The sequence below is a fragment of the Callospermophilus lateralis genome, chromosome 20 (genome assembly GCF_048772815.1).
Source record: "Callospermophilus lateralis isolate mCalLat2 chromosome 20, mCalLat2.hap1, whole genome shotgun sequence".
Classification (NCBI taxonomy): Eukaryota; Metazoa; Chordata; class Mammalia; order Rodentia; family Sciuridae; genus Callospermophilus; species Callospermophilus lateralis.
This window is the reverse complement of record NC_135324.1, coordinates 19,116,293-19,137,978: the sequence shown is the minus strand read 5'-3', so window position 1 is coordinate 19,137,978 and position 21,686 is coordinate 19,116,293. Positions and strand designations below refer to the sequence as shown.

Sequence of the window (21,686 nt, the reverse complement as noted above, 5' to 3'; positions counted from 1 at the left end):
ATGACGGTAACAGCAACAGTAGACGTTGAGGGAGGCAGTGCTCCCGGGGACCCCTTGTACCAAGGGATTTGTGTGTGTTGTTTTACGTAATCCCTCAAAGTCCCCAGGAGGCAGGGCCTGGAGTATGATCGATGAAGGGGACGTGAGCAGGCCAAGTACAGCCCCTGCAGGGCGGCCAGCGCCTCTACTCCAGGGGCAGTGACTAAGGCAGAGACAGGCGAGACCACTCGTCAGTGTCACAGAGCTGTCAAGACAAGGCAGCTACAGACCCAAAGTGGGAGACGTGGGGTGGGGTCTTTAATTCTTAGGGCAATGATTTCGACTCAGGGAGCCCCAGACCATCAGTAGCAGGACACACAGAGCACGCAAAGCAGCGGACACACCAAGAAAGAGCAGAAGAAAAGAGGCCCCGAGGAGGGTGTGACAAGAACGGGGCTCGTCTCCTGCTCCCTTGCCCACTTGGGGTCCAGCTCAGGGGTGACGTTCTCGTCCACCTGCTTCTTTCATTAGCTATCAGAGAGCTGTTTCCCCACGATAAAGCTCGCCTTTCCTCGAATAGTTCCTTCTTAGTAAACTTGTTAGACATCCTCAAGGTATTTTGAAGGCATCTCTGAGTAGTTGGCTAGATGCTATTATTTAAAAAAGCAAAGCAAGCAATTTGTGTCTGAATCTGGGGTCTGGGGTGCCATCAAGATGCATGGCTCCTTGGAAATGCATATGGCGGCACTATATTTGGTGGAATGAAGGGTGTGTGGTATAAAATGTCAAAAAAAAAAAAATTAATCAGCTCCATAGAAATGCCTAGATGCAATCAAGCCGACTTATTTTAATTCAACTACTGATGACTCAAATCCTGTCACCTCTTGATTTTCAATTATGTGGAGTACCGTCGTTGTAGGACTTGATTATAGGCGCGCAGGCTCATTTTGTAGTGTGGTGCCATTTAGGACACCCCAAAATGCAAACAAGGGGTCTCATTAGGAAACTAAGTGCCGTGTGCCTTTTGGTCTCCCTACAGCAGTTCTGCGGAGCATCCCGGGGCCTCCAAGCCTCCGATAAGCTCGTCCAGTATGACATCACGCATCTTGCTACGCCAGCAGCTCATGCGTGAACAGATGCAGGAGCAGGAGCGCAGAGAGCAGCAGCAAAAGCTGCAGGCGGCCCAGTTCCTGCAGCAGAGAGTGCCCGCGAGCCAGACACCAGCCATCAACGTCAGCGCGCCCACAACCCTTCCCTCTGCCACCCAGGTGCCCATGGAAGTCCTCAAGGTACGTGCGCGTCATGCTTGCGGAGGGACCCAGACCTCCTCCTTTTTCCATTTTCTGGATTTTTTACTTCTCAGATTTTATCCGATCATCAAAGTGGTACTTGTAAGCGTCACCTCTGTGGGTTCCAACATGCCTTTGTCTTTCAAAAGAAGGGTGACTCTAACTGGGACCCTCCATAGGCAGCATTCCAGCAGGAGTCCCAGGTGGGAGCAGGTGTTCTTAGAAGAACCTCCTCCCAGTCTTTCTTTGGGGAAAGTTTCAAATCCTAAACGTTATCTGAAGCGGGCACCATCTGATAACTTGCCCAGGCCCCTTCTTGTTAGATATGGCATACAGTATACGTTCTACGGCATACTGCAGTCTTCTTTTTCATTTAGTCACGGTTGTTGGCTGTTGAAACTCTTAGAAAGGGTCTGCAGGTCCAAAGTGGTGGGCGAGCTTTCGGCTCCGTAATAGCCAGGCTGTGTAATCCTTTTACTGAACTGAGTCCTCTGCTTTGGGTCTCTTTGATTTCTTGCTAGAGTAGAGACGGCAGGAGCTCGTTAGCCTCATTCTGTCCGGGACATAGAGCTTCCTAATTACTCAGGAAAGTTGTAACAAGTCTAAGAATAGTTTGCATCTCCCATGTGTCTTCCACCTCCCGTGGGGAGACACCCCTCGCTTCAGGATAAACATTTCAATTTTTTAGGATGATGGGTTCAGGCAAAGTTAAAAAGAAAACGGGCAGCGGAACTTCCTTACTTTCTAATTTTTACCCCCCCCCCCATTCACCTAATTGATTCTTTCTGAAGAGTCCCAAGTGTTACTGTTCAACAAACAATGTGAACTTTACGCACCGGTGATTCACTGTTGGTCTTTGGGTTCATTCGTGGGAGCAGAAGCAGCAATCTCTGTGTTTAAAGTTTACTCTTAAAGCAAACAGAGCGATGATGTGGTGTAATCAGGAAGCCGCAGGTGATCCTTCCCAGGAGGGACCGAAAGGATTCTTCAACACCAACTTTAAAGTCTGTTTACTTTTTATTTGCAGAGTCTTTTAAAATGCTGTGACAGTTGTGGAATTTATTTTTTATTTTTTTTTGTGTGTGAATTTCTTGATAGAGAAGTCAACTGAAACTTTCTTAGGGCCCAAAGAATCCAAACTGCTTCCCATGGAATTTTAAGAATTTTGCTGAGATGTGATTGACATTCTGGATATTGTCACCACAAGGGTATCTCACTTTTCTTGTCAAGTAAAAATAAGGTTTTTGCTCTGGAATCGATTATACCATGAATTTTAGATTCTGCTTGGATGAAAACTGACACTCTTAAGGTTTTATAGATAAAAGATTTATGTGGTTTCGTGTTTGCAAGAGTCATAGTTGTTCTATGCATATCTTGGGGTATTTAAACTAACAAGAATTAAATAACAACGAGATATGGAGAAATATGTCCATTTTATTCATTATGATCTACTTTTTTTAAATTTGAAGAGCAAATAGGAGAGGAGATGAAGTGAATTCGAGCTCGTTGTGGTTTATAGCCAATTTGAAGGTTCTGTTTGATGCTGTATTAAAATAGATCACATTGAAGTCCATTTTCCTATCAGGACCTCTGCTTGTGATACAGGAGAAATTTGCCCAAATACAAGTGTATGGAAACACCATTTCCGTATCATTTAAAAAGGTGACATTTTTAAGAGTTTAAGATGTGATTTTGGAAAACTATTCTGCATTAAATAAATGTAAATAATCTGCCCATTTTTTCCTTCACGATGCTGTGTCCTGGCCGTCCTGGGTTGGGCTGTGGGCCCCTATTCAGGAGTGTCACAAACACAAAGAAACATGAAAACTGGGACACATCGTATGACCAAAAAATGAGCAATTGATGAATTTGTATTCATGCTGAATAGATTTTATTTCTACTTAATTTTTGTGTTTTTAAGACTTTGATATGTGAACTGGTGAAGTGTGTCATATAAATGAAAACAGAAAGTCGTTGGTTTTACCAGCTGGGTGGTTTGTTTAGCTGTTTAGACGAGTTTTAATGCCGTTAAGTGAAGGGCAGAATAGAAAGATGTGATTGCATCCATGTAAGGTGATGTCCTAGGAAAGGCAAGTCGCGTTTCCATGTAGAATTTCCCTGTACGTGATTGCTTCAGATGCTAAAGTCTCAGTGCTTTGTAGAAGTAGTTTGTGTATCTTCAACAGCTCTCTGTGTGTGAAAATACTGAGATATTTATTATAGAAATACACATGTGGGAAATCTGGGCTTTTGTCTTCCCTTTTATAGTTAAGTCAGCACAATTTTGTGACGCCAACGACTGAAAGCAAAACCGTAACGTGCTGAATCTTGGGCCATTCTCTGTGAGTATGTGACATAGGTACCACCGAGTAACATATCCTCAGGGTAAAGTCTGAGCAAACTGTTCCTTCACGTCTAAAGGTTTAAACTAGTAACAGTGAACTCCATATGAGCAGATGGATGTGCTCTACACACTGCAGCGTCTGGTCCCATCTCTCTGATTTTGAACCTGGGGGGAGAGAGGTTGTAGTGCACTTGTCCCAGATGCCTGTAGTTACCGGCGTTCTGCAGTTGGTGGGATGAGGTCAGAGTTTTTAAGAGCCAAGTTAGGGTTTTCAGGTTAGTGCCTTTCTTTAGCAGAGTTTTACTTAAATTAGGAAGCTCTTTGAATTGTGTTGAAAAATTGTCTATGTCTGGTGACTCGCAGGAATTCCCACGGGAGGTTGGAAATTCACATCACTCATTTCTCTGCACCTGATCAGGTTTCATCTCTGCGAAGCTTTGCAGGGTCGGCATCTGGCCTCTGTATTGACCCTTTGCTTGTGGATTAATTCCTCCTATTGGCTTTTATGTCGGGTGACGTGGAATGATGAGTCTTGTGGCTGCGTATTTGGTTAGTGGAGATGTTCCCTGGCTTTCTTAAGAACAGGCGTACCCAACTGGTAACTGATTTACGTGTGCGTCTTTACCGTACGTGAACCGCCGTGTGGAATGTGGAATGCGTTTTTCACAGTAGTGAGCGTTCCCATTTGTCAAATTGTGGATTAACACAAAACATTATTAGGGACCGTTAAGAGACATTTTTTTTCTGTTTGTTTGTTTTTTAAAGATGTTGATGGACAGCATGCCTTTATTTTATTTGTTTATTTTTATGTGGTGCTGAGGATCAAACCCAGTGCCTCACCCATGCTGGGCAAGCTCTCTGCCGCTGAGCTACAGCCCCAGCCCCGAGACATGGTTTCTTAAGGGCTTTGTGGGCACGGCACTTGTACAAACTTGAGGATTGGAATTTGATGCTTCGTCTTTCAAACAACAACAGGATAACCAAGGTCAGATTTTGGGACACATCAGGCCTCGCAGCTAAGGATGCCTCCCGGTCCTGACCCCCAGGTAGCTTCACCTCGGGGTTTGCTCCTGTCTGCGGCAGCTCCCTGCCTTGGATGGACCGTGGAAGTCCTGGTCGCCTGATCTAGGGATGACAGGTCCATCCAGGTTTCTTTCCCCAGCATGCAGCCGGGCAGGTCGGAGCTCAAACACACGAGCGAGCGATAGTGTGCAGACATTTCTCTATGCAGAAATTCACAGGGAAAACCGGGCCCCTCCCACTTTCTCTCCTCCTTTCCTTCTCCTCCATCATTCCTTTTCTTCCTCTTTCCATCTTTCTTTCTGTGTTTGAATTCAAGAATTCAGAGTCCTCATGTTCTCTGTGGAATAGGTTGTACATTGATTTTTTTTTTTCTGTTCTCCTTCAGAGAAAGGTTATATAAATTAAAAAAAATATAAATATATACTTTTGTTACTTTAGAGTGTGTTTTATCATAAGTAAAGTACCTTATTATTACATTTTCACTCTTTTCTGAGTCATCTCAGGAATTGGGCACCTGTCTCTGTTTCTGCTTGTCAAGGGCAGGAGTGCTTTTTGCCAGGACTCTGTGCCAGGTTAACTCAATCCGTGTGGGCATCTGATTGGTGGCTGTATCCTTAACACTGCAACCCTCTGAACAGAGTTTAGTGAGTTGGAATGGAAGTCCCACTTGTTATCACCTTGTTGTACAAATGCTGTATGTCCTTGAGGTCTCTCCAGGGAGGGGAAAAGTCGATTACTATATTGCTGCTCTTTCTCCATGAATCATGAAATTCGCCTGGAATAGAGTTTTCCAGGTGTGTCTCAGTTTGTAGGTAGAGTGCAGAAACAAGGGAGAGGGCTTATGGAATCATGTGGGCTGAGGGGTTCAGGGCTGCTGGGAGGAGGCTCTCCCGCCCCCACGGTGGACTGTGCTGAAGATCTATTTGGCCTGGGGTACGGGAGCCGGGCAGCCTCTCTGACTGCGGGAAGCAGGAACAGATGGGGCGTGTCTCAGATCAGCTTGCCTTGGTCCCCAGATCTGAGGTTTCTTCTGGTACCGTATTCCCTTCTGGGCCCAGTCGTTGCAGTGGATCTGTCAACCTCCGCCTCAGGGGGTGTCTGTGACCTCCGGTGTCCTTTGTTTCTGAATCCAGTGCAGTGTCCACAAGGCTGTGTCCTCAGAGAAAGGGACTCAGTTTCCGGGTTCCACACACAGCTCTTCCTCTTTCCAGAGACCCCGTTTCCCTGCCGAGTCTTTGGCTTGTTCAAGGTCACATACGAAGTAATTTCCTTTTTTCTTTGAGTCACTGTTTTTCTTTTTAGTAGTTGCAGGTGGTACTTGTTAACTTTTAAAGGTACAAACAGCAGAGGAAAAACCCTGCCGAAGCACCCTCAGCCCGCCAGGCTGGGCAGGCCCCTCGCCGTGTCCTGAGAGCAGCTTGGCCGTTGTGGTGCACGGTGCGCCCTGCCTGCTCTGCACCCTCTGGCCCTGCATCTCACACAGCTTAGGGACCCCCGGGGCGAGGTTAGTGATCTCGGGGCACCGCTGCCCCTCGGTGGTGAAGTCAGACTGAACACAGGCCGAGAAGGGCAAGGCTTGGTCAGTGCTTACTGATCAGTGTTGGGCTTGGCCTTTCGGTGCTGCTTTTAATGACCGGCAATGAAACGCTGGCGGGATGAAGTCCTCTGGCTTGAGCTTTCAGGCTGTGTCCACTTGAAAGAGCAGGCCAGGAGGAGCAAATGCCCACCGCAGAGCAGTGGACCTCACTAAGCCGGCGGATCGTCCCCGGTTTTCTGAAAACATTGGAATACCAACTCCAACCGCATTTTCCATTGGTGATGTTTGTAGTAAATGGGGACGATTTCTCCCTGCGTGACCGTGACCACAATGCCATTGTTTATGTGGCTGAGGGGCGGGACAGAAGCTGTCATTGGATTTTACCAGGTGGTGGATGGGCCGGCTGTGCCCCGTGACCCCTAGCCACACAGCCACTTGCCTTGAGGTATGAGGGTCTTCACCGTCGTCATCGCTGACCTCCTGCTACCTGACAGGAGGCAGACGCTGGCCACTCGTCACTCCCCCCCGTGGGAGGAAGCCATACTGACTGCCCTGTCTTCTGTCTCCTGTGCAGTTCTCGGGATTCCCTGCTCCTGAAGGTGAGGGTGGTATCGCAAGATCACCAGGGTCTGGGACCCCGAGCGCGGGCAGAGACGGGGGTGCCTGGGAGCCGTCATTTCTTTATGATATGTAGAGCAGGCATCCTCAGCAGGGACGGGAGGTCCCCCACGGAGAGGCACTGGCTCTGGGAGGGCACACAGGTCATGCGTACTGCAGTAGCCCGTGACCCTTGTCAGCCATGGTTTATGACGGGGAGGTTAAAACTTCGTGGAGGTGACTGGAGCAGAGGCGGTGAGGAGACCCACGTCTGCGAAGGCTCCTGGGGCAGGTGCTCATGGGAAGAAGGTTGGGATCCGTCCTGTAGAGTGAGCGGCAGCTGTTTCCCCTCCTCTGGGCTCTCCTGTGAGTGTGACCCCCACCTTCTGCCTGGGCTGGGTCTCCCGGGACAGGGGCTGCCGCTGCAGTCACAGCCAGCCCAGGCCAGCAGTATGACTGCTTTAATGCACCCCTGGCTGGGAGGGAGGTGCTGGCCTCGCCATCTCAGATAGGGGAGCTGGCACAGAGACGCTCAGCAGCTCACCAGACGTCACCAGGGGAAGGGGAGAGACGTCAGGACGTGAGCTGGCTCCGGAGCTCCGTGGCCACCAGCGTGGCTCCTCTCTGAGAGGGAATGGCCTGAGGAACTTCAGGGGAGACCATGACGAGCCTCCGTCTCTCCAGCGGCAGGAGCCTTGGCACATAGCACATGCTTATTACCTTCAGGTGTGTCTTTAGACCTGCTGCACCCTACGGATAGGTGGGAGGAGCTGGCCTCCACATGGGGACCTGGGGTATACAGAGGTCAGTCGCATGTTGGGCTCCACACCCCGCTCTGTCCACTGTCCGCACACTCAGCTGGCTCCTGGGACTTCTGCAGAGCTCAAGGACCATGCTAGACAATTCTGAATAACCACTGGTGACAAAGACCTTAGAGAAGCAGGAGGCTGCAGAGAAACTTCCGGGGAGTCTCTGGAGCTTAACGGAAAGATACCTGAGTTTAGGCCTTTGGGATTAGAAAGGGCTGCTCTGTTGAAAGGTGAAAGGAGTCTCCACAGCAGGCCAGAGGAAAGACCCGGCTGTGCTTTCTCCTGGGCGGAGAGCCCGCCTGGCCACACTGACCATGATGGTGAGTTTTGGTCTGTTGATAGTCATCACTGTGGGTTGAGGAGCACTTTCAAGCCAGGCGCAGTGACACACACTTGCAATCCCAGCGGCTCAGGAGGCTGAGGCAGGAGGATCGCGAGTTCAAAGCCAGCCTCAGCAAAAGCGAGGCGCTGAGCAACTCAGTGAGACCCTGTCTCTCAATAAAATACAAAATGGGACTGGGGAGGTGGCTCAGTGGCCGAGTGCCCCCTGAGTTTGATCTCTGGTACCAAAAAAAAAAAAAAAAAAAGCATTTAGTCAAGGTTTTTATGATGGAGGCTGACAGTCCCAAGTCAGGATCACTTACGTTCTAACAAACTCCACGGCTCAGCTTATCATGATCCATACGCTTTACCTTCCATGTATTCTGAAATATTTTCTGTTCTGAAATATCTCCCAGACTCGCATGCTTCTTTAAATAGGAATTCCCGGAGCTGAGGCTGTAGTTCAGTGCCTGCCTTGTATGGGTGAGGCACTGGGTCCAATCCTCAGCAGCACATAAAAATAAATAAAGAAGCTGTGTGTTCATCTACAACTAAATAAACATTTTAAAAAATAGGAATTCCCTCCTGAAGTTCCGACTGTGTTTTCAGTGTTTCTGCCCCATCTTCGCCCTTCGGGATTGGGGCTTTTGCTGTGTTTTAACACTTAAAACTGGAACTTCACTTCTGTTTGCTCTGAAGTGAATGTCACCGTGACAAGATCAGAGTGTCCTTCATTCATGTCAGCTATGTGATCCCAACCGTGGAAGAAAGGGCTTAGATCTGAAAGACTGGGTTCTGAACGAGAGCGATTGTGGGCATGTGCAGATTCTAAACGTAACTTGGTCCTACCCAGGTAGGTGGCTGCGTCTGTGCTAAAAATACACGGACCAATGCAGTGGCTTCGCTCGGGGGGCACTGCAGCAATCGGGGCCAGCGAGCTGGTGCTTGCCCTGTATACGTCTGCTTTTATCGACTTCTTTGGGCATCAGCTTGAACTTTAAGACAAATGTGGTGTCCCTAGCCTTTCCGACGCGGTTTATAAAGCTGTCTGCTTTTGCGGGTTGATTTATGTGAGAAGGAAGTGAGTGCATCAAAAATCTAAGCATCCAAAGAGGCTGCTCACATGGAGAAAAGTCTTACGAGAAGAATCGCTTTAATCTCTGATTTAAAAAATACTGAATATCCCGGAAAAGGGTCTAGAGGATTCTAAACCAAATTGTCCCTGCTGTTTAGGTGTGGAGTGGTTCAGGCATGGGCAGAGGCGGTGGCCGAGGCTTTGTTACCATTTTCTTTTCAGTTGGAGATGATGCGCTGGTCTTCTTCATGGAACTGAGCCCGTGTCTCCAACATGCTCTATTTAAGAGTCTTAGTGAAGTCCGGCTCCCCCAAAACCTTTGGAGCAGGACATTTCTTCTGTCAGGTGAGTATCCCAGACCAGGGCACATTATGCACCTAAAAGAAATATAAGAAGGCGTGGGGAGCCAGAAATTAAGAACACGAGAAAGTATCTGGAGCCCCCGCCCCATTCTGTGTCATTTTAGATACTAGTTAAGGGGCCCAGAGTGGAGCCCAGCCGTCCCCTGTCTTGCCACCTAGCATTACTGTGTTCTAATCTCCCCTGTTGGCCCTGGGTTTTATATAATTAAAATTTAGGGCTGGAAATTTCGTCGAGACTTAATTAGAAGTGACAAACCAGAGACATTCCTGCCGGTCGGGAAAGGCTTAAGACATTCTTATTGGCTGAATGACAAATATGTAACATTTTTTTGAACACTGCATGGTAGTTCAGAGTGCCTAAAGGTGACAAGATTAGCTCCGTTTTTCTAGTGAAGTAGTAAAAATTAGATTAATAAGTACCAGGCAAAGAACCTTTTCTTTTTTCTTTTTTTCCCCCTGAACAAAATCTTACCTTGAGTCCTTCTGGCTGTGGAGACTGGTGCCTTAATTAGCCACATGTTCTTTTACCTCCTGGGAAATAAGTGCGGGATGAACTTGGGATCAAGACGCAGACATACACTGACTTAGCACACGCCGCCCAGTAATTCAGCGAGGAATGTTGGTAATTAGTCCTGCCTCTTTCAACTCTTGGCTTATTTTATAAAACCGGTTGATTTAAAATAATGCCTGCTGATTTATTGCCCACACGTTTCGAGACGGGGACTTGGCCCTGGAACAAAAGCGAGATTGTGCAGAGATGGAAACGTGCCCTCCTGTGGCTGCGTTTGCACAAATTCCGAAGGGCCATCGACGTCCCCTATTAACTTTGTTGCATTTTCTTTCACCCCATTCAGCCTTTTACGGGGCTGGCTTTTGTGTCTTGGTGAAGAGAAAGAGGGAACAAATTAAAAAGGAAAAAAAAAAAAAGAGTCCACTCCTGGAGGTTTTGAATGAGAGGATTTTGTCAGAGCGCGTTGGCACGATGTGGTCTGATGGAATTTAGTGGGACCCTCTGTCTGCGGAGACAGGCCACAGTCATGCCTTTGGGTCCTCTTGTGTAGTTAAAACCTGTTGGTATTTATGACAGCAGGGTCCATCTTCAAAGATGGAGTTGGTGAGACCAGGACTCAGGGCAGCAGCCTCGCAGCCTGGGCTTGTGCTCACTCAAGTGCCTGGATATGCTTTGAGATGGGACCACAATCAATATCCCTGTTTGAAAATATGACACTGGCCTGGGTCTAGTACTTCAGTGACTCTGAGCACATTCCCTGTTCTCTTTGGACTTTGCGGTCTCCATCTGCAAAATGGGGTAATAGTGCCTGCCTTGCCGAGTTTTGAGAGGTCAGTGAGAGAATTCCCCGAAGCAGCCCTGTGCCATCACACAGAGCGTCGGCTGCCTTTGCGCTTTCACGTTGTGGAACATTGTCACTAGAAATGGTCAGAAGAACCCCCTGCAATTAATTTTCCTATGTTTCATGTGACCAGTGCCTGGAGGAGACCATCATTTCAACTGCAGTCAACATACCAGTTATCAAGATCTTTCACCCTTTCTTTTCATTAAGCCTTTGAAGTAAGCTTTTCGCAGGCTTCAACATTAGGTCTCTATTTCCTATCTGTAGCACCTCAATTCAGACACTACATTTGCATCAGAATCACCCCGGGCTGAGATTTTATGGAATTTGCAGTTGAAAAGGTGTATTCCTAGACCCAAGTTGTTTCAAAAATGTATGAAATTCCCCAGTCACTGACTCGAGTAAGTGTTTAAATCGAGATTGAAATGAAAGGGAATAAGAATCCAGTTCCTCAGGCTGGACTGGCCACATTCTCAGGACCCAGGAGCCAAATGTGGCCTGTGGCTTTCAAAATGGACAGCACGTAACATTTCTCAGTATTTCATCATATTTTCTTTAGGTTTTGGGGAATGGAATGGTTTTCCTGGTTTCTTTCTGAGCGCAGGAAAGCTATTGACTTAGGAATGTCCATCTTGTATCCCGCTACTTTGCTGAATTCATCGACCAGCTCTGGAAGTCCTCTGGTGGTTTTTCAGGTCTTCTGAAGATAGGATGGTGTCTTCAGCAGAGAGATGTGCCCTCTTTTCCTATTTGTGTCCTTTTAATTCCCTTCTCTTGCCTGATTGCTCTGGCTCGAGTTTCAAGAGCGACATGGAATAGAAGTGGTGAGAGTGGACGTCCCTGTCTTGTTCCTGACTTTGGCGGAAATGCTGTCAGTTTTCCCTGTTCAGTGTGGTGTTGGCTTTGGGTTTGTCCTGTGTGTCCTTTATCATGTCCAGGTAGGTTCCTTCCATCCCTGGCTTCTCCAGCGTTTTTAACACAGGGCTGGTAGATGGACAGAACTCAAGAGAGGACTCTGCTTACTGTTGACGGTAAATCAGGTGGCACTTTACGCGTCCCCCAGACATGGTATCGTTGCCTTGGCCTGCAAGTTGCCATCTCCACGTGCCACCTTGCACCTCCTCAGCGCTGTGGTCTTCTCCTGCCCTCGTCCCCACCAGAGGAAACCAGTAGGCCGGAGCTGGTCGCTGTCTTCTTCCTCATGACTGGGAGGCCAGGCAGGCTGGCATCTCACCTCTGCTCCTATTTTCCTGTTAAAGCAGCCAGTTGTAGGAGACAGCAGTGAAATCAGCCTTGGGAACAGGGTGTTGTGGCCCCTCTCCACTAGGTGCCTTGCACCCTGACCCCTGCATGGTGACAGCTCTCAACTTGTTAGTCCCATGTGTTATTCACGCTCAGTCCCCACAGGTCACACCCACTGGCTCCTGTCCAGGGTGCCACGATGTGCAGACCGTGGAGGTGTGAGTGCTGATTCACATGTTTCTTATTAGTGTGTTACAGGGCCGCACAAGGGTGGGGTTCCTTGTTCTCTATGCACACGTGCACACAATGGGACAACACAGTTTGGCCAGTGTCACGCCCCACTCTGTCCCATTCCTCTACTTTGTCAATGTTCTTAGTTCTTGTTCTTGGTGTAAAAAGATATTGCAGTTAATCCCAATTTCCTCTTTGGATGCATTTGGCAGTAGCTCAGTTTACTTAAAGGACATTGAAAAACCGTTATTTATTTTCTTTGTGACAGAATTGCGTGTCTGACTTTTATTCATTCTGATGTTGCTGAATCCATTCCCTTTCTTGTTGTTTAGGAAGTCTCTGTGCAGCTCATCATTTGGTGAAATAGTTCTTCTCCTGTTCTTATTCACCATGTTCCTGAGTTTTCTGTTTGATAGTAATTCCCCCCACTTATCAAACCAGGAATCATGCACCTGAGTGTTGGGGAATGTTTTGCTGTGCGCTTCGATATTCCTGATGCAAACAATAAGTCGATTATGTTGGAATTAGCGCACTGTGTTGGAGAGCTTTAGTGTGCTCTTCGTACAAGAGCCTGTAAGGTTGCATTCTTGTGTGGTTATAGGCAAGAAAGCCAAGAGAGCAAAGACATCAACCACACTGGGACTCGGAGATCCATCCTGCCCTCAGATTGCATAGTTTCCTTGGTTTGGAGTCATATCTGTTTCTCAGTGTTTATAATTTATTTTAACATTCACTTATCATCTTCAAATAATTTTAGTAAATACTGATGCTCTCTCAAAATGATTCTGGTTTCCCAGGTTTGTGTTAAAATCTCATACTGAAGGAATGTTTTCAGCTTATTAATTGGCATAATCCTGATAGAATCTGCATCGTGGTGTGATGAACCTGGGTTGTTGTGCCCGTTTTGTTCACACTTGGGACTAGAAGCATGTTGTAGACGGGGAGAACAAAGTGAACCTTCCGTAAGGACATTTAATCCTCCATAAAACCCTCATTCAGCTTGACACGAAGCCCAGGTGTGTAGAGCTGAACCTGAACCCTGCTTCTCATGAGGCCTCTCAGTGAGGAGCTCGGGGTTCTCCAGGGGCCGTCTGGGGTCCTGTGCTTACCCCAGACCTACTGAACCAGAGAGTGTGAGCTGGGGCCCAGGATCTGTGTTTTAACCAGTCCTCTGGAAGATTCCAAAGCATGCTTAAGATTCACAGCTGTAGAAACCTGAAAATTTGTAAGGAACGTAAGAAAAATGTGGAGACGCAGATACCAATCAAGTCAACCCAGTTTCTTAGCGGAGAGTCTCCTTCGATCCTAGGCCGTGTTCATTTGTGGCAAACCTCTAACGTGACAAGGACTCAGGGAGGAGGGAAAGGAGGATGCCAGGTGAAGGGGCATTGCCTGGCGTGGATCAGAGGAGACGGCAAGATGCCCCCAGCTCCTCAGGGCCAGGGGTGTGGGTGTGTCCCAGTGAATGCAAAGTCGCTGCCAGTAGCTCAGTCCTTTCAAACCTCCAGGGGCCGAGTAGAGGACGGAGTGGTAGTGAGAAACTCCAGAACCACTGGCTCTACAGCAGTGGCTCCATGTGACGCTGTAGAGACCACAGGGCCTTTGAGCAGCGCTGAGGTCAACAGATCCACGTCCACAGACACCTGTAAATCCAGCCCATCTCACATGCCTTTGTGTAATAAGGGCCCTGCGGCTGCATGAATGTACAGATTGATACCAAAACTACGAACTTCATTTCCCCTGGTCTTAGGCATCTTCTTGATCAATGAAAACCAAGAGCTCAACTCCAAACCAAATAGGGCCTTGCAATGCTTGACTTTTCAGAGTGCTAAAAGCTCCTTGGAACGTGTTTTGTTTCGTGGGGCACTGCTAGGTTCAGAGCAGCACTGAGTAGTTGGCGTAGCTTTCCCAGGTGTCCCCTGGGGCCCATGGGCTTATTCTCCTGGGTTATGATGTGCTCCCCGCAGAGGGTACCCCTGTCACTGTTAAGGGACCTGCGTGATCGTCACCCAGGTCTGTACTTAGCATTGGTTCATCCTTGATGCTGTAGGCTCTGTGGGTTTGGAAAGACGCATGATGACATGTGTCCCCTCCCCGTTACGGTAGCATGCACAGTGTTTTTTTCATTGCCTTAAGGATCCTCTAAGCTCTATCTTTTCCTCTGAAGTAAAAAGCCACTTCTTTTTAGGATGATTTATTTATTTATTTATCACGTGTATTGGCCACACTTTTGGAACCTACTCTTGTCTTAAAATTTGGACCCCGTTAAACGGTAACTAATGAGCCTGCAGACCTCCAAGGTCCATGACGTCACCAGCAGCTGGTATCAGAGGTTCCTGCTGGTGCAGCAGCAATCTGACCTTAACAGGAAGCGGTTTTCTTTGTTTCCTCTTCTGTCTTCATCTTCTCTCTGAAGATAGTACATCCAGCCTATGGCCTGCTTGCCCTGCTATTAGGATAAAGTCGACGGCCGTTAGCTTAGGTGGCTCCACAGGAAAGACTGACCCTGGAGTCCTGACCACATGCCCAGCATTGAGAGAGGCCCTGCTCCTGCGTGGACCATGGGGTGCGGTTTGCTTCAATCAGAAGACACCCTTCCGTCTCCCCATCTCCCTCTTGTTCTCAAGGTCACCCAGCAGATGTAGAAAGTCAGATGCCCCCTGACATGCCCCAAGAGAACTTCTGCACCTCAACCCGAGCTAGACTTGACTTAGCTTTTCTGTTGGGTGTTCCATGTTTTGATTGAAATGCATGCAGAGGACTGGCACCCGAGGCCCTGGGTGACTGGGCGTACTTGCCGTCTGGCTGCAGAGGAGCTGCGGGAGGACCCGGCCTCCAGAGTTCTGCACCACATTTTCCGTATCTGCACCACAGGGGTAGTGAAAGGCCTCAGAGCTGGGGCTGCTTGGGAAATAAGTGCACGAGCCTGCCCAGAACTCAGCACAGTGCCTAGCACAGCAGCTATCCGTGCCACCTGCTGCCACCTGCATTTCAACCAGAGACATGCGCAGAGGGCTAAAAGGTGATTGCTTTGGCAAAAGGCACGGGAAGGCATCCCACCTGTAATCTGCAGTCAGTTTTCCTGATCTGTATGGGATGTCTGCGGATTCTTCTCACCAGTTACTGTTGAGTTTTCCTTGAACAGGGAACTTTTACTAAAAACCTCCTGGTCACACAACTTCTCTTAAAAGCAGCCTTTTTATTTATTCATTTATTTTTGACGGGGGAAAAGGGCTAGTGAGATGCTTAGCACAGATTTTAACTTCCTCCTATGATAGACTCATTCTCTGAAAATCTTGGAAATTGTTTTCATGACTAACTACCATTTGTTAACTCTTTATCTGTAGAAAATTCTGGGGAAAGTGGTAAAAACTGGGATTAAATATTCAAGGAAAATTATTAAAGACCTTAGGCTCTGAAAATGCTTCCTGATTCTGAAATTAAGCTGAAAAGCCAGTGCTTAGGTTCCGGAGCTCAGATGAAACATGAGTGACCCTGCAGGAGTCTATTAATGGTTAGCTTTCTAAAGCATTATTTTTAGACAAGTAGAGATTCAAAATGCATTTAATCACAGCCCCGGCATCCTCAGTCCCCCGGGGCCACTTTATTGAAACAGGTGACCAATGCACACAAGTGGCCTGTTGAGAGTTTTCGTCACTCCTGAGCCGTGTTTTGTATTTTACTTGGAGGCAACGTGTGATCACCCTGCAGAACCGTTCGTCTCTCTCCTCCACGCGTCTTGACACCTTTCCTCTGGAACTTCCTGCCTTCGTCACCCGAGTTGGCCATTTTTTGTCTCTAGTCTAAGGTCCTGCTATCCCACTCTGACCCCCAAGGCTTGCAATTTGTATACAATTTCCATTTTCTTTGCAGCAACAGGATACCTCCAGTGTTCTGTCTCAGTAATAAGTTCTGGATGATCTTGCTGTTTACCCTGTTCTGATGGGACAGTGCCTGCCGCCTGAGACAGGACCGCTGTGAGTCCCGCCACACTTACCCCTTCACAATCGCTGCCACAGCTGTGAAATCCAACACACACACATGCTCTGGGCCCAGCCTCTAAGCAGACCTGGTGCGCGTCCTGGGGAAGTTGCCTTTCTGGGCCTGTCTCTCCACTGGCGTAACCCAGACTCCCTCCACCTTGCTGTGACCTGAGTGTGACAGGAGCCCACCTGCAGGTCACAGCACTGTCATTTGTGATAAGATGAAGTGGCAAAGGGCTTTAGAAACCCTTGAGGAAGCCTTGGGATTGGGGTTAGAAGGGCACATAGGTTGCCGGGGTGTGCGTCATGCCTTCATTTCCACCACGGCTTAAGTCACTGGTCCCTCCTTGAGGGTGACCCAGGCCACTCGGGAACACCTCTTTGATTGTTGCTGAGATGTGTCACCAATGAGACCGACTGTGCTTTGCTAGTTTATAACAGCAGCATGCATCTGGGCTCTGACGGCATTTCTGAGACTTCGCTGCAGGCCTTTCAGGTAGGGATTGAGCCCAGGCTTGCAATACATGACCGGGGTCAGCCAAGCCACCATCCCCTTCCCACCGACACCTTAAAATCCACATGAAATGTTTAATTCAGCTTTAATAAATCTCGAATGCCAAACTCTGTCTCTGATGCAGTTTGTGGTTACAGAATACTCTACAGCATATGTTTTCCCCTTTTATTAAGCAGAAAAAATTCAGAGGCTGAGGATGTTCCTGTTTGTTAAGTTTGTCCACTGCTGTATGTGCTCTGCCCTCTCCCTCAGTGTACGTGTCAATACTGACTCTCACTCTGTCCCTGGGAGGGGATCGTGTGCGTTGACTGTCTCTCTCTCAGGCTTTCCCTTCCCATGGCCCTGTTCACCCTCCCTGTCTTCTTTACTGTGGGAAACCCTCTTTACGGATGTAGTCCCTCTGTCCACTCCTCTTTCTTCCCTCCTTCCCTCCCTTGTGCAAAGTCTGGGATCACGCCGTCCGGCTTGCCATCCCAGCTTCCTTACAGCACCTTGAGCAAGTGGCTGGGTCTGCAGTGAAGCCTCAGTTTCCTCATCTGTAAACGGGCCCACCCTGGTCTGCACCGTGAATCCCTCCAGTGTTACCACTGAATGAGCAAGTCGCGTCAACACAGCCGAGTCCCTTCTGGTCCGTCTTCTGTGGCGTGCTGGTGTTTGAAGTGGTCAGGGCAGGTTTGTGTCTGACCCAGACAAGGACCTCGGTGAAAACACATCTGGGGTCCTGCAGGCTGCGTGGGATCGGGCTGCAGGAAGCGCCCGGCCTTCCCTGTGCTCTGCTCCTTGGGGATCGGGGGAGGCAGAGGAAGCAGCTGTGGACACTGCTCTCCCTGTTGTCCCATGCGGTCATCAGGACAGCTGCATCTAGGATCCAATGTTCAAAACGCGATGACTGTTGGTGGCACTTGCCTGTGGAGCAAGCAGGGAGTGGTGGGTCTGTGTCTCTGGGGTGCTGGCTGTGATGATGGTGGAAACCGAGACAGCCCTTCTGCAATTACGGTTTCCTGATTGTCATTCTTGCCCTGGTCCCAAGAGCCCAGGGGCTTCTAGGGGACAGGCCCTAACCTGACTTTTTCCTATGTGCCTGCTGCTCAAACGTGTGGGTTTTGCAGAACATGATTTTTGTGGATGGGTACTGGGGATTGAACTCAGGGGCACTCAACTGCTGAGCCGCATCCCCAGCCCTCTTTTGTATTTTATTTAGAGACTTGGTCTCACTGAGTTGCCTAGTGCCTTGCTTTTTTGTTGAGGCTGGCTTTGAACTCGCCATCCTCCTGCCTCAGCCTCCTGAGCCGCTGGGATTCCAGGCGTGTGCCGCTGCGCCCAGCAGCACATGATGTTTTGAAGGCTGGCTCAGAGGAGTCACCAGGAAGCAGCTGGGACAAGGAAGGGGCCTGCAGCAGAAGCACCAGTGCGGCTCCTGCGGTGGCTGCCCTGGAGTGCAGTCCTGAGGCCAGGGAACAGGGGACAGACCCATGCAGTAGGTGGCCACCACTGTGACCTCTAGGTACAGGGCGCTTCTCCAACACTGAAAGCCTTGCTGCCTGTGGAGGTGCCCTGGGCACAGGACCATAGCTCGGGTCGCGGTGCTGGGGTGATGGATGTGAAGAACAAGTGGGGCTCCCCCAGAAGGTGGCATGAGAAAGTGCGGCCGAGGAGCAGCGGCAGAGCACGCTTGGGACCAGGAGGGTGAGGTGCAAAGAGGAGGCCAGCCAGGCCAGGAGTGCTGGGAGGAGCTGGGCGGGGCAGGGGTGGGGCAGGGGGCAGGGCAGAGCTGGGCGGGGCAGGGGCGGGGCAAGGGCAGGGCAGGACAGGGGGTGCACCCTGCAGGGGTGGGCAGGGCAGGGGCATGATCCGCAGCAGGTTTTGGGGTCCACTGTGTGTTCCTCTGTTCCCCTCTTAGGGAAGGAGAGGGTGAGGCCTTGGTCTACAGGAAGATGGTGGGACAGGAGGCCTTCAGAGTGGTTGAGGGGTAGGCGACAAAGGCCTCCAGTCCACAGGTCCTAGAAGACCCAGCAGAAAGCCCTCGGGGAAAAGCGTGTGGGGTGAAGCAAAGGGAGCCATGTGGATGAGGGTGGGGAGGAGGGCAAGTGCTGGGGCGTCTGGCCCAGAAGGAAGGTGAACATGGTGGCGCTGGAGGAGCCGGTCCCCACCAGGAGTGGGCACAGTGTTCCCAAGCCACATCCTGCCCGCCGCCTGCTTTTGTAGAGCTATTTTTAGGACACGGCCATGCTAATTCATTTTCTCAGGGGCTGGCGGTTACTTTGACCCCACAGGGCGGATTTCAGGAGGGCAGCAGAGACCTCTGGGCCCTGGGGCTGAGCGCGACTCCTTTTGGGGCCTTTGTGGGCAGAGATCACTGACTGCTCAGAGGTGGTGCTCCTGGGAGTTGGACCTTGGGAGTGGAGCTCTGTCTCCTGTTCACCTCTGTCCTGGGCATTTCACCTCGTGTCCGGTGCCTAGTAAGACCTCGAAAAGGAGCATTCGTTGAAGTAATGAATAGATGAATGAATGGAGCCAAGTCTGTTTGATCCCCAGCCTGTACTGGTTAGGCTGATTCTGTGCTCGTTACAGCCATTCTGTGCCCACTCTAACACAGATGGGGAGCGAGCGTTAACATGTGAAACAAGTTAAGCAAGTACTGATAAGGTATGGGGCTTGGTCTTCATGTAAGGATAAGTGGCAAACAGTTTCCTGTGACCTTGTGGGACTCCTTGTTCATAGAGGAGAGAAAGTCTCGTCAAATGCTCACAGCATTTATAGTTTCTGTGAGCCTCAGACAGGAGAGGGACACAGCATCCTGTCCCTGGGGATGGGACTCAGAGGAGGCTTCTCAGTGTTCACCTGTCCTGGGATCTGAGGAGTGAGTGCACTCTGTTTTGGCAAAGAGAACGTGGGCAGAGTTTGGGGGGCAGGAGGAAGTGCGTGTGCAGAAGTTCCAGGAGCTCCGTGGGAGAGCGCTCGCCTCGCGTGCATGAGGCCCCAAGTTCGATCCTCAGCATCACATTAAAAAAATAAATAAATAAAAATAAAGATATTTTTAAAAAAGCTTCTGTGGCAGGAGAAAGTAGCGACGGACACAGGGAAGTCTAGTCTTCCTGGAAGTGGGAGAGAAAGGGATTTGGGTAAGGATTGGATCTGGAGAGACAGGAATCTTGTGACCAGAATGAGGAGAGTCTTTTCCGTGGAGAGTGAAGACTGAAATTGAGCTGCAGTTCCTGACCTGGTGGTCAAGTCAGCGTTTCAGCCGGGGAAGGGTGGCCTCGAGAGCTCCGGAGCTCTCCAGTGGAGGACTGGACACAGGAGAGAGCCCCAGGAGATGCGGGAGACCAGGACCAAGGCTCGGGCGCTGATGTGGCAGGAGAGCTTCGCTGGCCAGGGAGTGAGACATGGGAGGGCGCCCGCGGGATTGGCCCTTGGCCTGGCCCCTGAAGGAGCAGAAGCGATGGCCGCAGGCTCAGTTTTGTTGAGCAGTCTGGGAGAGGAAATAGGGACGAGCGTGTCCCGCGCCTCATTGAGAAGTAGCCATCGAGCGACCGTACGTTGGGAGTGTGCCCTGAGCGGAACACACAGAGCCCTGTTCTCCTGGAGCTTACGCCGAGCGGTGAGATGGACACCTGGCCACGCAGTCTCCCCGACACACGTGGGAAGTCCATCGCAGGGGCGAAGAGGCACAGAGGCAGTCCTGAGGAACTGCAGCAGAGCAGGACGGAGCAGGGTGAGCCCAGGGGAAGACCGCGCACAGGAGGCTCACGGGAGGCCAGACCACGATACACAGATCTGCAGACCGCCTCGAGGACCCTCCTCCATCCCAGGAGCAGTGGGAAGCCACGCGGAGCTGAGGCGGGGTGGCCAGCTGGGGCGTTAAGAAGTGTGTCCTCGTGTCTGTGGAGAGCGTGCGCCTGTTACCTCTCGGGCCTGGCCTGGGCAGGCAGCCCTGAGAAGGGTCTCATCTCAGGGACCGCCGCTCCCCCTGCAGAGATTCATCTCTGCTCTTTAAGAACGGCCAGCTCGCGTCAGCCCGTACCTGGGCAGAGGAGCATGAGCGAGTCCCCGGAAGCCTCCTTGGGGAACGTTCCTGGGGACCCCTGTCCTCCTGGGACAGTGAGAGTCGTTACTTCAGGAGGGAAGACTTTCTGGACCGGCCACAGAAGGTGGAGGGGGACACACAGATGGCTCCTAGCGGAGTCTTTTTCCAGCCACTGACTTGGGGCCTAGCAGCCTCTGGGTGTGACGCTCCTGAGGTCGGCCAGGGTCCCCCCTGCAAGGCCGAGTGTTCCGGAGCGCCCCCTCCCACGCTCTAGGAGCCCGTTCCTCGACTTGTCTGCCTCCGCAGGCTCCTGTCTTCAGATTCCATGGCCCAGACACCCTTGCTATGAGGGGCATGCATGAGTCCCTCCCAAGGGGTTGCATATGAGCAGGACCCAGCCACTGCCAAGGGACAGGGGAGGGGAGAGTGATGGACTTCCACAGAAGCCGTCGGGGGCACCAAAGCTGGAAGCAGCCACCTCCTCTGCCACCCCGTCTCAGAGGCCCCCACGCAGCCGGTTTATTTTGGCCTCACTAATAGCCTTCCTTCCTCCATGGAGCTACCCAACCCCTCCCCGCCCCTTTTTCGAGAGAGCAAGAGCCTCCTTAATTAGTTCTGCATGAAATGCGGGTGCTGGTCCCCGCGCCCCTCCCTTCCCGGCCCTGCTTAACCGACACCTCCCACATGGCTGTGCTCATCTGGTTGACTCATGAGGTGGCGCTGGCTGGCACCTGGCAAACCAGTGACCTGCTTCCCCCTGGAGTTGGCAGAAGTGGAGGAGCAGAGGGGGAGGGACGCAGCCGGCGGCCTGCCCTCCTCGGAGTGGGGAGCATGGGTGGGATGAGGGGAGGTCCCGCCTGACGACACAGGGACGACGGTGTCACGGGGTAACTGGGGGCAGCAGCCACAGCGATCGGGATGACGGACGCAGGCCAGCGCCGCCCAGGGAAGATGGGCCCGTGGACAGAGGGCGTGGTGGGGCCAGGTTGGCCTTAGGAACT

The 21,686-nt window shown here is 50.6% G+C and overlaps 1 protein-coding gene across 4 annotated transcripts in view; it reads left to right on the top strand.

The window, feature by feature from the left end:
- Mitf (melanocyte inducing transcription factor) overlaps positions 1 to 21,686 on the top strand; it is a 178,394-nt gene that overhangs the window by 102,205 nt on the left and 54,503 nt on the right. For 2 of the 4 annotated variants that reach the window (XM_076841123.1, XM_076841121.1), the window contains exon 2: positions 1,022 to 1,268. In XM_076841123.1, the coding sequence (XP_076697238.1) occupies positions 1,022 to 1,268 (247 nt within the window). Of the gene's footprint in view, positions 1 to 1,018; positions 1,269 to 21,686 lie in introns of all 4 variants that reach the window. The other 2 variants (XM_076841122.1, XM_076841120.1) reach the window with 1 other exon arrangement.